The 12,637-nt window shown below is 51.7% G+C and overlaps 2 protein-coding genes across 2 annotated transcripts; one reads left to right on the top strand and one right to left on the bottom strand.

Annotated features, from left to right (window-relative positions):
• Positions 1–525: 525 nt before the first annotated feature.
• Positions 526–1,687, top strand: LOC125538272 (acetyltransferase At1g77540). The gene is made up of 2 exons (XM_048701547.2): positions 526–921; positions 1,350–1,687. The coding sequence occupies exons 1-2, from the start codon at positions 616–618 to the stop codon at positions 1,437–1,439; spliced, it is 396 nt and encodes a 131-aa protein (XP_048557504.1). The 5' UTR covers positions 526–615; the 3' UTR covers positions 1,440–1,687.
• Positions 1,688–2,039: 352 nt separating this feature from the next.
• FBP7 (F-box protein 7) lies at positions 2,040–11,672 on the bottom strand. Its single transcript, XM_048701546.1, has 11 exons — positions 11,480–11,672; positions 10,881–10,967; positions 10,647–10,753; positions 9,907–10,023; positions 9,731–9,827; positions 3,407–3,480; positions 3,204–3,257; positions 3,012–3,116; positions 2,866–2,924; positions 2,548–2,758; positions 2,040–2,411 (listed from the first exon to the last, which is right to left on the bottom strand). The coding sequence occupies exons 1-11, from the start codon at positions 11,490–11,492 to the stop codon at positions 2,352–2,354; spliced, it is 984 nt and encodes a 327-aa protein (XP_048557503.1). The 5' UTR covers positions 11,493–11,672; the 3' UTR covers positions 2,040–2,351.
• Between the last annotated feature and the right edge of the window lie 965 nt (positions 11,673–12,637).

Here is a 12,637-nt window from a genome sequence, read left to right as displayed (position 1 = left end):
ATGTGGATAGATGTGCGGATATCTTTTGTAAAATTGTTATAGTTTGCTTTCTATTCATCAGATATAGATCGAACGGTCTATATTACAAGATGGTAGGCACATCATTATCATCAACTTGATTTTTTATAAGAATAAAGATGAGGCAATTTTGCTTTATTTTGCGCCTCCTTGGGCCGAGCAAGTCATATCATACTAACTAACGACTTACGATGAATGGTTAAGAGAAGATATTTTCATCCGTCAGAGTTCAAGTATTAGACTTGATATTGATATTCGTATCTTTTAAATTTATTTCAAACATTTTAACGATGTGTGTTTAGTAAGTGGGAACTTTTTCTTCGACTATGAAAACATATATGATGATTTTATCATAACGATGTGTGCTTAGTGAAAGGGGACTTTTCCATCTACTAGAAAAACATATACGATGACTTTATCGATCTCAAAATTATGTACGGATTCAATCTCTGAGATGTGCTCGCAAGGACAGGACGTGCGTGTGCGCTGGGTGTGTGTATGTATAAAAACTGACGCACTCACTGGTCGCAACACCACAAAACAGAATACTTGTACAGCCAAAAGAAAACAAAAACACGAACAGAAAATCACAGCGCGATGGCAAACGACGAGCGCGGCGCCGGCGAGGAGCGGGGAGCGGCGGAGGACAGCATCGTGTGGAGGGAGGAGGCGGGGAAGTTCGAGACGCCCGACGGCGAGGCCTTCCTCCAGTACCGCCTCGTCGTCCAGCCGCGCGCCTCCTCCGTCCGCGGCGGCGCGTCCCCGGCGGCGATGGACATGGTGCACACGTACGTGCCCGGGAGCAAGCGCGGGCAGGGGCTCGCCGCGCGCCTCTGCGACGCCGCCTTTGCCCACGCGCAGCGCCACGGCATGCGCGTCATCCCCACCTGCTCCTACATCTCGGTACGGTCGCCCCTCTTCCCTTTCCTCTGCCCCGAAGACCAAATCAGCTCTTGCTCCGTGAGTTTCTCGGTGGTCAGCGCTAAATGATATATCTGCCCCAGAAAATGAAAACGGAGTCGTGATTGATTTCTCGGTAGCGATAAGCTAAATAGAAATACTGATTGTGACTGTTCTCGCGTAGACTCGCGATTCAAGTTTTAGGGGATTTGATTGAACTTCTTCAGGTCAGCATTTTTATCTGGGCCGTAACTTCAGCTGCAGCTTGGCTATGTCTACATGAACATTCTTTTCGAAGATCTCCATTTTCGAGCTAATAGTTCTTCAGCTCGTCGCAAAACAAGTTGTTGAACTGCTTGGGAACTGCAATCGTCTCAACATTTTTATTCTTCAGCTGTTGCTGACCCTGATGCCTGTTCCCTGAACTGCAGGACACGTACCTCCCTCGCAATCCGGCGTGGAACGAACTTGTCTACAAGGCTGACGAGCCCAAACACAGCAGCACCAGCAGTAGCATGTAGTAGAACAAGTAAATCGTGTGCCCACCTCAAAAGCTGTGGGTGTGCTCAGCTGCTATGTTAGTGTATCACTGAATAATCAGTTGCCCGGTTGATCAACCATGGCGACGCGCCCCTTGTAAGCCCTACATCGCTGCGACTATTGAGCTTAAGATTCATGGCATTCATGTAAAAGCATCAAGCAGAAACAGGTCTTCGTTTTCATCCGTGTAGAACATTGATGCGGAACGCGAAACAGGTCTTCGTTTTCATCCGTGTAGAACATTGATGCGGAACGCGAAACAGGTCTTCGTTTTCATCCGTGTACAAGCATCGGTAGACCGGAAACACATATTCGGTGGATGCTTTCATGGTTCAGGCCCAAGTTTCATGATATTTTCGATGGACAACCACACACACACACATATATTCAGCGGCGAAATAGTGTTCAGATTCACGGAAATACTGAAAACATGTCAAAACTGTAAAACAGTCTGCTGTGATTTTCACATGATATTATTTGCCAGCCACGAGAATTATGCAATACTACAAGGGATACATGTACTTATGCATAACTTTGTAGAGACACCCTGATATCATTTGCCAGACTTGAGAATTGTGGAATGCTGCGAATGATACCCATAATTATACATAACTCGGTTGTTACACAAGGGTGCCTCCACCCGTTTGGATATGGTGTTTATTTTCTGGCCCACTTTATACCAGCAACATACATAGCATATAGTATAATACAACATGCCTTCAACCCGAAAAGGAAACAAGACAAGTACTGTGTATGTACATATCGTTCCAACATGAACACGGTATGGAACGAAATAAGCCGGTCCTCTCCATCCGCATCATAATATCAGCCTGTGATGAGATTATCGACCATCTCCATTACCCGTCGTGGTGGTTGCCTTTAGGAGGTGCTGCTCACCCAGGGACAAAGTAATCCATCTTCTCCACCGGCAGGTTTAGCACTGAAGTATCAGCCTGAAAAATGCAAGTCTTAAGTTAGTTATATTCACTATGCCTGGCATAGAAATTCAGATCACACAAGGTCCAGCTAGCCGCTCCAGTGCCAAATGAATAACATAATACACACTTAGTCGTAGATCATATCGCATACCTCCTCAAATGGAACAAACACAAAGGGAGTCAAACCCCTGCTGTGGGAAACAGCAGGCACGTCTGGGTCGTGCGTCTCGTTCTCCTCCCAGTCCTCAACAAGTTCAAGTATGTTGCCTTTCCAGTTTCCTAGTTCGGTTCCATTCACCCCGGTGGTTAGGATCTTTAAGACATCCAACCTGTTATTTGCACCAATTGTAGTGCCTCTAACCCTGCAGAATGTTAGTGCAAAATTAGGTAAGGCGGTAAGTACCAACACCAATAAAGAAATTCAAGTCAAAATACCTAAAGACCCATAGAGAAATTCAAGTCAAAATACCTAAGGCGCATCCTAACAAGTGTGTACCGATGTCCAGGATATAGGAGTGCCATTTCTATCTGCATGCAAGAAAGAGAAGCTAATGTTAGCAAGTGATGGACACTGGACAGTGCCCAAGAATGGATAGACAGTCCTCAATTTTTCACCTGGCCATCCCCTGACAGTGTATAGTCGCCTTTAAACACACTATCGCCTTTTGATGCTCGGAGATGCATGCACTTGACAACATCTTTAACTTTCTGTGGGGAAATCTGCTCATCGCAGGAAAGCAGAACATCAAATGATGTTTCACAAACAATAATCATATTGTTCACCAAAAAAAAGGTTCAAATAGGAACCTTGTACAGGAACTTCCCGGTTGGAAAAAATCTCAAGTAACGGTAGTAGCAAACCTGAAGTCAAAAGAAAAATATTAGTAATGAAACTAACTTGGAAACGATAGGAAAAATCAATAATATAACCTACTGAACAGAGTATGTAGAGGCAAAATGTCTTAAAATAGACAATAATTCCTTGAGATAAACAGAGAGTAACACCATACCACATTGACAGTTTTCTTGAACTGCCATTCTGTAATTCCAGTATGAATATATGTGTTTCTACTAACATAAAGACCTGGAGAAGCAGCAAGTATCAAACATCAATGCAAAGATAACACAGCTAGAATAACAAATGCTCTAGCAAACACATAAATAACAAGACATTAAGGAAATTGAAGCAACGCCTTTCAGCTGGTCTTTGGTGAAGTATTTACCAGGAAACTGCAACCATCTATGCAATAGGATAAGTTCATAGTGAAATCAACACTAACACGTAATAACCTAAATGATGAAGAAGAGTGGGAGCACTGACCACTATCAACAACCTAATATACCTTTAATAGCATGCTCACTAGAGGCCATACTAACATATCTATGTTGTACTTGAAATTATGTCATTAAGCCCCACAGCTCAAGTGTGTAAAGAAAAAAAAGGAGTTAGATATAGTGCTCTGTTATGACCGGGGTAACTTATACCCGCAGGAGGCCCACTGGGCAGGTTTAGTTAGGGGCTTAGCCCACAAGTTATCTTATTTTTATTAGCATCGTGGTTATATAAACAAGCTGTAAGACTCTTTTGGAGATTAAGCAATAAGACAATTCTATTGCCCGGCTCCCGAGGAGCCGGAAACCCTAAACCCTAGCCGCCTCCTGTCACCGCCGCCGCCTCCTCCCACGCGCACGACGGCTCCCAGCCGCCGGCAGCCGCGTGCTCGTCCACGTCCAACTCCCTCTTTCCCCTACAACCTCCGGCCTAGACCCGGTAGAACCCCAGCTCCTACCACCTTGGTATCAGTTAGCTCAGCACCGCGCCGCTGCCCTCTCCATCCACGCCGCTGGTCCCCACCTCCGGCGCACCCACCGCCCAGATGCCGGCTCCCTCCACCGCGTCGCCCGCCGCCATCTACACCCCGGAGGACGTCACCGGGGTCCTCCACGACCTCATCACAGCAGTCCAGGGGATCTGGCTGTACTTGGCCAGCCCCTGCGGGCCGCCGCCGGCCCTGCCGTGGTACTCGCCGCACGCGGTGGCTTCCGCGGCGTTCGTTGGGCCGCTACAGCCCCAGCTGCAGCTGCAGCCGCCGCCCGCCACCACCCCGCAGTGGCCGCAATGGCCGTCGCCGGCCCTCGCGGCACCCCCCGCGCCGCTCACGCCCATGCAGCAGCCGCTGCCGCTGCAGGCCCCTCCGCCGCCAGCACCGGGCCAGCTCCGACCACGCCGGGAGGTGTTCCGATCCAGCAGGTCCGCTTCCCACCGTCGCCATCACCGCTCCCGGCCTGGCTGTCCGAGTCATCGCTGCAGCCGGTCTACACTACAGCCAGGGACCAGCCGACGCCCACCCTACCGTACAGCGATCCGTCCGGCTCTGCGGGTCCCTACGCGGGCCGCGCCGACCCGCCGTTCCACGGGGTACCCCCGGTCCCCACCGACCACGCCACCATCCTCGCTGCTCCGCACCACCGAGCCGTTCGGCCACGGTGGTCATACCCAGACGCCGCCACAATTCGCCAAGATCGACTTCGCCACCTACGACGGTACTGAGGACCCCCTCAACTGGCTCAACCAGCGCGAGCAGTTCTTCCGCGGGCAACGCACACTTGCGTCGGACCGCACCTGGCTCGCCTCTTATCATCTCCGGGGCGCCGCACAGACGTGGTATTACGCCCTCGAGCAGGATGAGGGCATGCCCCCTTGGGAGCGTTTTCGCGAGCTATGCCTCCTTCGCTTCGGGCCGCCGATCTGCGGGAGCCGACTGGCGGAGCTCGGCCGCCTTCCCTTCACCTTAACGGTGCAGGACTTCGCCGACCGTTTCCAGGCCCTGGCATGCCACGCGCCGGGTGTGATGGCGCAGCAGCGGGCCGAGCTCTTCCTCGGCGGTCTTTCGGATCACATCTGCGTGGACGTGGAGCTGCGGGGACCCCAGGACCTCCAGACGGTCATGTACTACGCTCGCGCCTTCAAACGTCGCGCGCATGCCTTGCAGTAGGCGAAACAGACTCACGGTGGCCGACAGGCCGCCAGACCGCCCCCGACAGCACCTGTGCCGGGCCGGATGCCCCCGGCCGCTCCAGCGGCGACTACTCCGGCCGCGACGCGGCCCTTCCGTCGGCTTTCTCAGGCCAAGCAGCTCAAGCGACGTCGCCAGGGGCTTTGCTATAACTGCGATGAGCCCTACGTGTCGGGCCATGTCTGCTCGCGCCTCTTCTACTTGGAGACGGCCGACTACGTCGAGGAGGACACACCCGCCAACGGGCTCGGCGAGTTGCCGCCACCAGTTGCTGCAGAGGCCGCCCCCATGCCCGCTCCAGCGACGGCGCTCGTGGTCTCGCTCCATGCGCTTGCCGGCATCCGCGATGAGCGAACTATGCTTTTGCCGGTGACGATTCACGGCGAGCGCCTGGTGGCCCTCCTGGATACGGGCTCCACGCATAACTTCCTGCCCGAGGCTACCATGCGCTGCTTAGCACTTCAGCCGATGGGCGGGGAGCAACTTCGGGTCACGGTGGCTAACGGCGACCGCCTCCGATGCCATGTGCTGGCGCGGAACGTGCCCATCACCAACGGCGACGAGCACTTCACTGTCACATGCGCCGGCATCGACTTGGGCTGCTTCGACTTCATCCTTGGCGTCGACTTCTTGCGGACTCTCGGTCCCATCCTCTGGGACTTCGACGCCCTGACGATGACCTTCTGGCGTCTAGGCCGCCGCGTCCAGTGGGAGGGCATTGGGGGCGCCTCACCAGCGACGCCACAACTTCAGCTGGCCGCGATCGCCACCGAGCCCAAGCACCCATTGTTGGATCACCTCCTGCAGCAACACGGCGACCTCTTCGACGAGCCTCAGGGCCTTCCGCCAGCACCCCTACTGCTACCCCCAGCTGTAGAAGGACGAGCTGGAGCACCACATTCATCTCCTGCCGGGCACGGCACCGGTTGTAGTGCAGCCCTACCGCTACCCCCAGCTGCAGAAGGACGAGCTGGAGCGGCAGTGCGCGCTCATGCTCGCCTTGGGCATCATCCGGATCTCCACGTCGCCGTTTTCAGCGCCGGTCCTCCTCGTCCGCAAGTCGGACGGAACGTGGCACTTCTGCATCGACTACCGCGCCCTTAATGCCATGATGCTCAAGGACAAGTTTCCTATTCCGGTGGTCGACGAGCTCCTGGACGAGCTACATGGGGCGCGCTTCTTCACCAAGCTCGACCTCCGGTCGGGCTACCACCAGGTGCGGATGCACCCGGATGATGTCGCCAAGACGGCGTTTCAGACTCATCATGGCCACTTTGAGTTCTTGGTGATGCCTTTTGGCCTCTCCAACGCCCCGGCGACCTTCCAGGCTTTGATGAACGACGTCCTCTGCCCCTACTTGCGTCGGTTTGTGCTCGTTTTCTTTGATGATATTCTTATCTACAGTGCCTCATGGGCGGAGCACCTTCAGCACGTCGCCATCGTCTTCAACGAGCTTCAAGCGCACCATCTTCATCTTAAGCGCTCGAAGTGCTCGTTCGGGACGCCTTCAGTCACCTACCTCGGCCACGTCATCTCGGCCAAGGGGGTTGCTATGGACGCCGACAAGGTGGCGGCTGTCGCGGCCTGGCCAACCCCGCACTCACCGTGGGCTCTTCGTGGTTTCCTGGGCCTCGTGGGGTACTATCAGAAGTTCATCCGGGAGTTCAGCCTCATCGCGTCCTCGCTCACGCGCCTGCTGCGTCGCGACGCCTTTGCCTGGGATGCGGAGGCGACAGCGGCATTCGAGGCTCTTAAGGGGGCCCTCACGACAGGTCCCGTTCTTCAGATGTCTGACTTCGACCGCCCGTTCGTCGTGGACTGCAACGCCTCCGGTGTGGGGTTCGGCGTTGTCCTTCATCAGGGCGATGGACCTCTCGCATTCTTCAGCATGCCCTTCGTCGTGCGCCATCTTAAGCTCATGACAGCTCATTGGCTTGGTGCAGGCGATGCGCCATTGGCAGCCCTATCTTTGGGGTCGGTCGTTCTAGATTCGCAGGATCACTACAACCTCAAGTTCTTATTGGACCAGAGGTTGTCTACTGTGCCGCAGCGTCAGTGGATCAGCAAGCTCTTTGGCTTCGACTTCAGCGTCGAGTATCGTCCGGGTCGCCTTAACACCGTGGCCGACGCCCTGTCTCGCCGCGACGCCGACCACAACGCCGCCGTCGGCGACTCTGAGGGGACGACGCTCTGCATCCGCTCGGGGCCCTCTTTCGCCCTCCTCACCGACATCCGTCGGGCCACCGCGGCCGCGCCGGACGCCCTGCTCCTTCAGCAGCGGCTTGCTGCGGGCGACCTGGAGGAGCCGTGGCGCCTCGCAGATGGCTTGCTCCTGCATGGGCACCGTATCTTCATGCGGGAGCACGACGACCTCCATCACCAAGTTCTGCTGCTGGCCCACTCGGCCGGCCACGAGGGTGTGCAGAAAACCCTCCATCGTCTCCGCGCCGACTTCTATATCCCCGGTGATCGGGCCCTGGTCCGGGACTGGGTGCGGTCTTGTGTGACGTGCGAGCGCAACAAGACGGAGACACTACGGCCGGCTGGTCTGCTACAGCCCTTGGAGGTGTCGTCTTAGGTCTGGGCTGATATCTCCATGGACTTCATCGAGGGCCTTCCCAAGGTGGGCGGCAAGTCCGTCATCCTCAGGGTGGTCGACCGCTTCTCCAAGCATGCTCGCTTCATCGCGCTCGGCCATCCCTACACTGCCGAGTCCGTGGCCCGTGCCTTCTTCGACGGCATCGTCCGCCTCCACGGGTTTCCCTCTTCGATCGTCAGCGATCGGGACCCGATGTTCACGAGGCATGTCTGGCGCGATCTCTTTCGGATGGCGGGCGTGAAGCTCCACCTGAGCACGGCCTTCCACCCTCAGACGGACGGCCAATCCGAGGTCGTCAACAAGGTGATTGCCATGTATTTGCGTTGTGTCACAGGTGATCGTCCTCGTGCTTGGGTGGATTGGCTCACGTGGGCGGAGTACTGCTACAACACCTCCTATCACTCCGCCCTGCGCGCCACGCCATTCGAGGTGGTCTACGGCCGACCGCCCCCGCCCATCCTGCCGGTTGACCCGGCGACGGCTCGGACGGAGGCGGCGGGCGATCTTCTTCTCAACCGCGACGAGATGCTTGCGAAGGTACGGCAACGCCTCATTCAGGCCTAGCAGCTGGCCAAGCACTACTGCGACAGCCACCATCGCGAGGCAGAGTTCACGGTGGGCGATTGGGTGTGGCTGCGTCTTCTTCACCTCTCTACGCAGTCCCTGGACCCACGCGCGAAGCGCAAGCTGGGCCCTCGCTACGCCGGGCCCTTTGCTGTCTTGGAGCGCATCGGGAAGGTGGCCTACCGCCTTCAGCTTCCGGCCGGTGCTCGCATCCACGACGTCTTCCATGTGGGGCTGTTGAAGCCCTTCCGTGGGGAGCCACCGGCGGCCACCCCCGCGCTTCCTCCGACCTCCGACGGGCGCCTCCTTCCGGGACCAAAGAAGGTGTTGCAGGCCCAGCTACGTCGCGGGGTGTGGTACTTGTTGATCCAGTGGGCTGGCCTTCTGGAGGAGGAGGCTACTTGGGAGCAGCGCGACGAGTTCCGCCAACACTACCCAGACTTCCAGCTTGAGGACGAGTTGTTTGCGCAGGCGGGGAGAGATGTTATGACCGGGGTAACTTATACCCGCAGGAGGCCCACTGGGCAGGTTTAGTTAGGGGCTATGACCGGGGTAACTTATACCCGCAGGAGGCCCACTGGGCAGGTTTAGTTAGGGGCTTAGCCCACAAGTTATCTTTTTTTATTAGCATCGTGGTTATTAAACAAGATGTAAGACTCTTTTGGAGATTAAGCAATAAGACAATTCTATTGCCGGGCTCCCAGAGGAGCCAGAAACCCTAAACCCTAGCCGCCTCCTATCACCGCCGCCGCCTCCTCCCACGCGCACGACGGCGCCCAGCCGCCGGCAGCCGCGTGCTCGTCCACGTCCAACTCCCTCTTTCCCCTACAACCTCCGGCGTAGACCCGGTAGAACCCTAGCTCCTACCATGCTCTGAATCTAAATAGCACTTTATAAAAATTTCCTATTTATTGCACAATAACTGACACACAAAGATCTAGAAAGAACTTCCACAAATCCTACTTGGTTTTCATGGTGACCCAAGTTACTGAAATAAGAAATAATTGGAATTTCCTAGGCCACATCTGGTCAGGTTGAACAGATTAAAAAAACAACGATATTAACCTTCAAAGCAATTTTCCTGTTCAAATCAATGTGATTCTACAATGCACCATATCATATAATCGAATGCAGAACTGCTACTTGATATTTACCATCAATTCGGATTCTTGGTCTCTGCACCCACATTTTTCTCCAGGAAGAATCATATAACGACTGCACCATCCTGAAGTTTGCCTCTATTCCATTCCTCTTTATATAAAAAAGTCAGGTGTTTGAGAAACACGACGAGTGTGAAAACCAAATACTAAAAATATATATGCATAGTAACCTGCCAGGTTTTCAGGCAAGCGTTCCGCCACAAAGTAGGATTGCGTGTAGTATATTTCCACTTGCGGCAGACACAAGCAGCCCTCCCTAAAGTATATGGGCTCATTCTCCCAAATATCTGTTGAGAATATTGCCACAAAATAGTTAAGCAAAGCATTATGACATTGATTACCATAATCTTGCCACAAAGCTCATAAGCGAAGCAATATGGATTAACTACTGTGATCTAATATTATCAAAAATAATCTCGCACTGATGTCATGATGGAATGAGGCACCAAGTGATATTAAATTGTGTTCATGCCAATATGTTGTGATATGCTGACTTGTAAAGTAATATTCACTCAAGAGAAAAGACAGTACAGGTACTTTCTCGATGCCCAGGATATACTTACCTTTCTTTTGTACTTATTTCGAAAATTGACATGGTCTTGAATAAAATCATTTGACTGGTACTTTTTCTAAGTATATCTTAGCAAAAAGAAAAACAGTACAGGTACTTTTGATGGCAAATCCATTTATATCATTACCATGTTACAAATCTAACAGTTATGCTTATCTTAGTGGTCTGAATTTTAAAAGGTCGACCGCACACATTTTCAAACAATACCTATTTGAGAACAGGTGCGGTACACAATTAAAACCCAGTTAATGATTTAGCAAAATATTTAAACTGCATGCATCAAAATTCAAAAGGATAATAAATGGTGTCATTTAGCCCATACAAATAGGTAATCATCACCTCGATAAGCAGTTCATCAGGTAAGCACTGGTGAATGAGTGCCAGATCGGGCGTACTGCTCAAACTGTTGAACGGTGACACGGGTGGAACTCTTATTCCATATAGTTCTGTGAACAAAATCAACAGCAGAACACAGAAAGCTCGTAAATCTTCCATTATGCTAAAGCTAATGGCCATGTCATTGACCAATGCAAATGAGAGTAGGGCCAAGCAACCACTTAATGTTGTACTTACTCAACCATGGTCTATCTGTTGAAATATATCCCGTGCTTCTTAGATGATCAAATGAGTTAAACTCTGGGCGAATATCAAAGGAGATATCTGCATGAGAAGAAAATGATGTATCACACAAATTTTCCAAAGTGATGACTTATCCAAAATTCTGCAACAAAAATAAAGAAACCTCCAGCCATTAGACACACAGGATCAACAGCACAGAAACCCAATCCTCCAACCTAAGCAACCCTAAACGAATTTGTCGGGTGCACGCCCAGCTCGGCAAGTTTAGCGCCGAGGGGCAGCAGCGCTTCACAGATACTATCACATACCGAATCTAATGGTGGGTTGCCTAGGGGCACTGGGGTGAGAGGGAAGAGGCGGATTCGCTCGGGTATAGGAGGAGAGGGGCTGGGCCAGTGTCAGGGCCTCTTCCTGGCCCCGAGGCGCCGGCGCTCGTGATTGCGGCGGCCTCCCGCGCGCGGAGGAGGAGGGGGAATCCGACACGTCGTACTGAACAACGAATACGGCTGATCTCTTCCGAAGACAAACGAGGTAGAGTAACAAAAATTCTCCGCGTGAGCCCACGAATTCGAATGGAATGAGCGAATGAATACCTGGGGAAGCCATGGGGAGCCGGAAATTCGGAGGAATCGGAGCGGGGAATGGTGTTGGCGGGCGCGCGGGCGTTGGAGAGGGGACGACGAACAGAGGGGGAGGCTCGTGGCCTCCGGAGGGAGAGCTCGTGTCTCTCTTCTCCTGCTGCAATATTTACAGCCACGGAAATTTGTTTCTCGGAACTACTATAATCAGCGTGGTGCACCCGGTCGGTTCCTCCCTTTTTTTGTAAGAAGATGACGTGTTATGATAACTTAGCCTATCTATTTAGGACCTCTTTAATTTGTACTATGAATTTCAAGATATTGCAAAGCCATGTGTTATATGTGCCTTGTGTAGGATTTTCATTTGTTCAATTTGCATCACATGAAAAACAAAATTTATATCATGTCCGGTGGTATAGGGAACTCGATGCAATTTCTATTATGTTCGAGATGCTTGTACTTCTCATGAACTTTTATAATAAACTCGGATCCTTTTCGGAAAAAAAAAGTGCATCGCATGAAAACACAAATAGTTTTTCCAAGAGATCAGAGTCCATGCAAAAATTTGCAAATGAATCCTTAGGAGAAATTCTCATGAGATTAACTCGTACAAATCAAGTGCGTGGCATAATTTTTTTTAAGGATGTCAATCCTTCGAGTTTTTATAAAATATTTTAATCAAAGAAGCTCTTACTAGTACGAAACTTAACCTTCATTTATAAATACCCAAATGATAAGTGACACACGCGTGACACGAAGCACTCCAGTCCTAACCTATTTTATAACTAAAGTTGCCATCTAAAAAACTGAAACTTACCATTCGAAAAAAAAAGTTGCATGTTTGACAACTAAAGTTGGCATCCTCGCATCACTAAACTTGCCATAAAGACGTTCGAAGTTGCCATGTGTTCATGCCACACGTGTGACACTTATCGGGATCCTATAAATATAAATAGGTATTGTGTACGATCTCCGTAGCAAACATTTTGTTTGTCGAAGAATCATATTTTTTGTGTTTGTATTGAATCAAACTATTTGTTAAAAAGTAGCGTGCTCCACACTAGGTATCCTCCATCCGCTAATACAAGGCCACTTTTGTTTTCCGTGCCAAACTTTGACTTATACTTTTGGTCAACAAAATATGGGTTATATGTCATCAAAATTATATTATCA

This window comes from Triticum urartu, chromosome 2A (genome assembly GCF_056163025.1).
Source record: "Triticum urartu cultivar PI428250 chromosome 2A, HENAU_Tu73, whole genome shotgun sequence".
Classification (NCBI taxonomy): Eukaryota; Viridiplantae; Streptophyta; class Magnoliopsida; order Poales; family Poaceae; genus Triticum; species Triticum urartu.
This window is presented reverse-complemented; position numbering and strand designations above follow the sequence as displayed.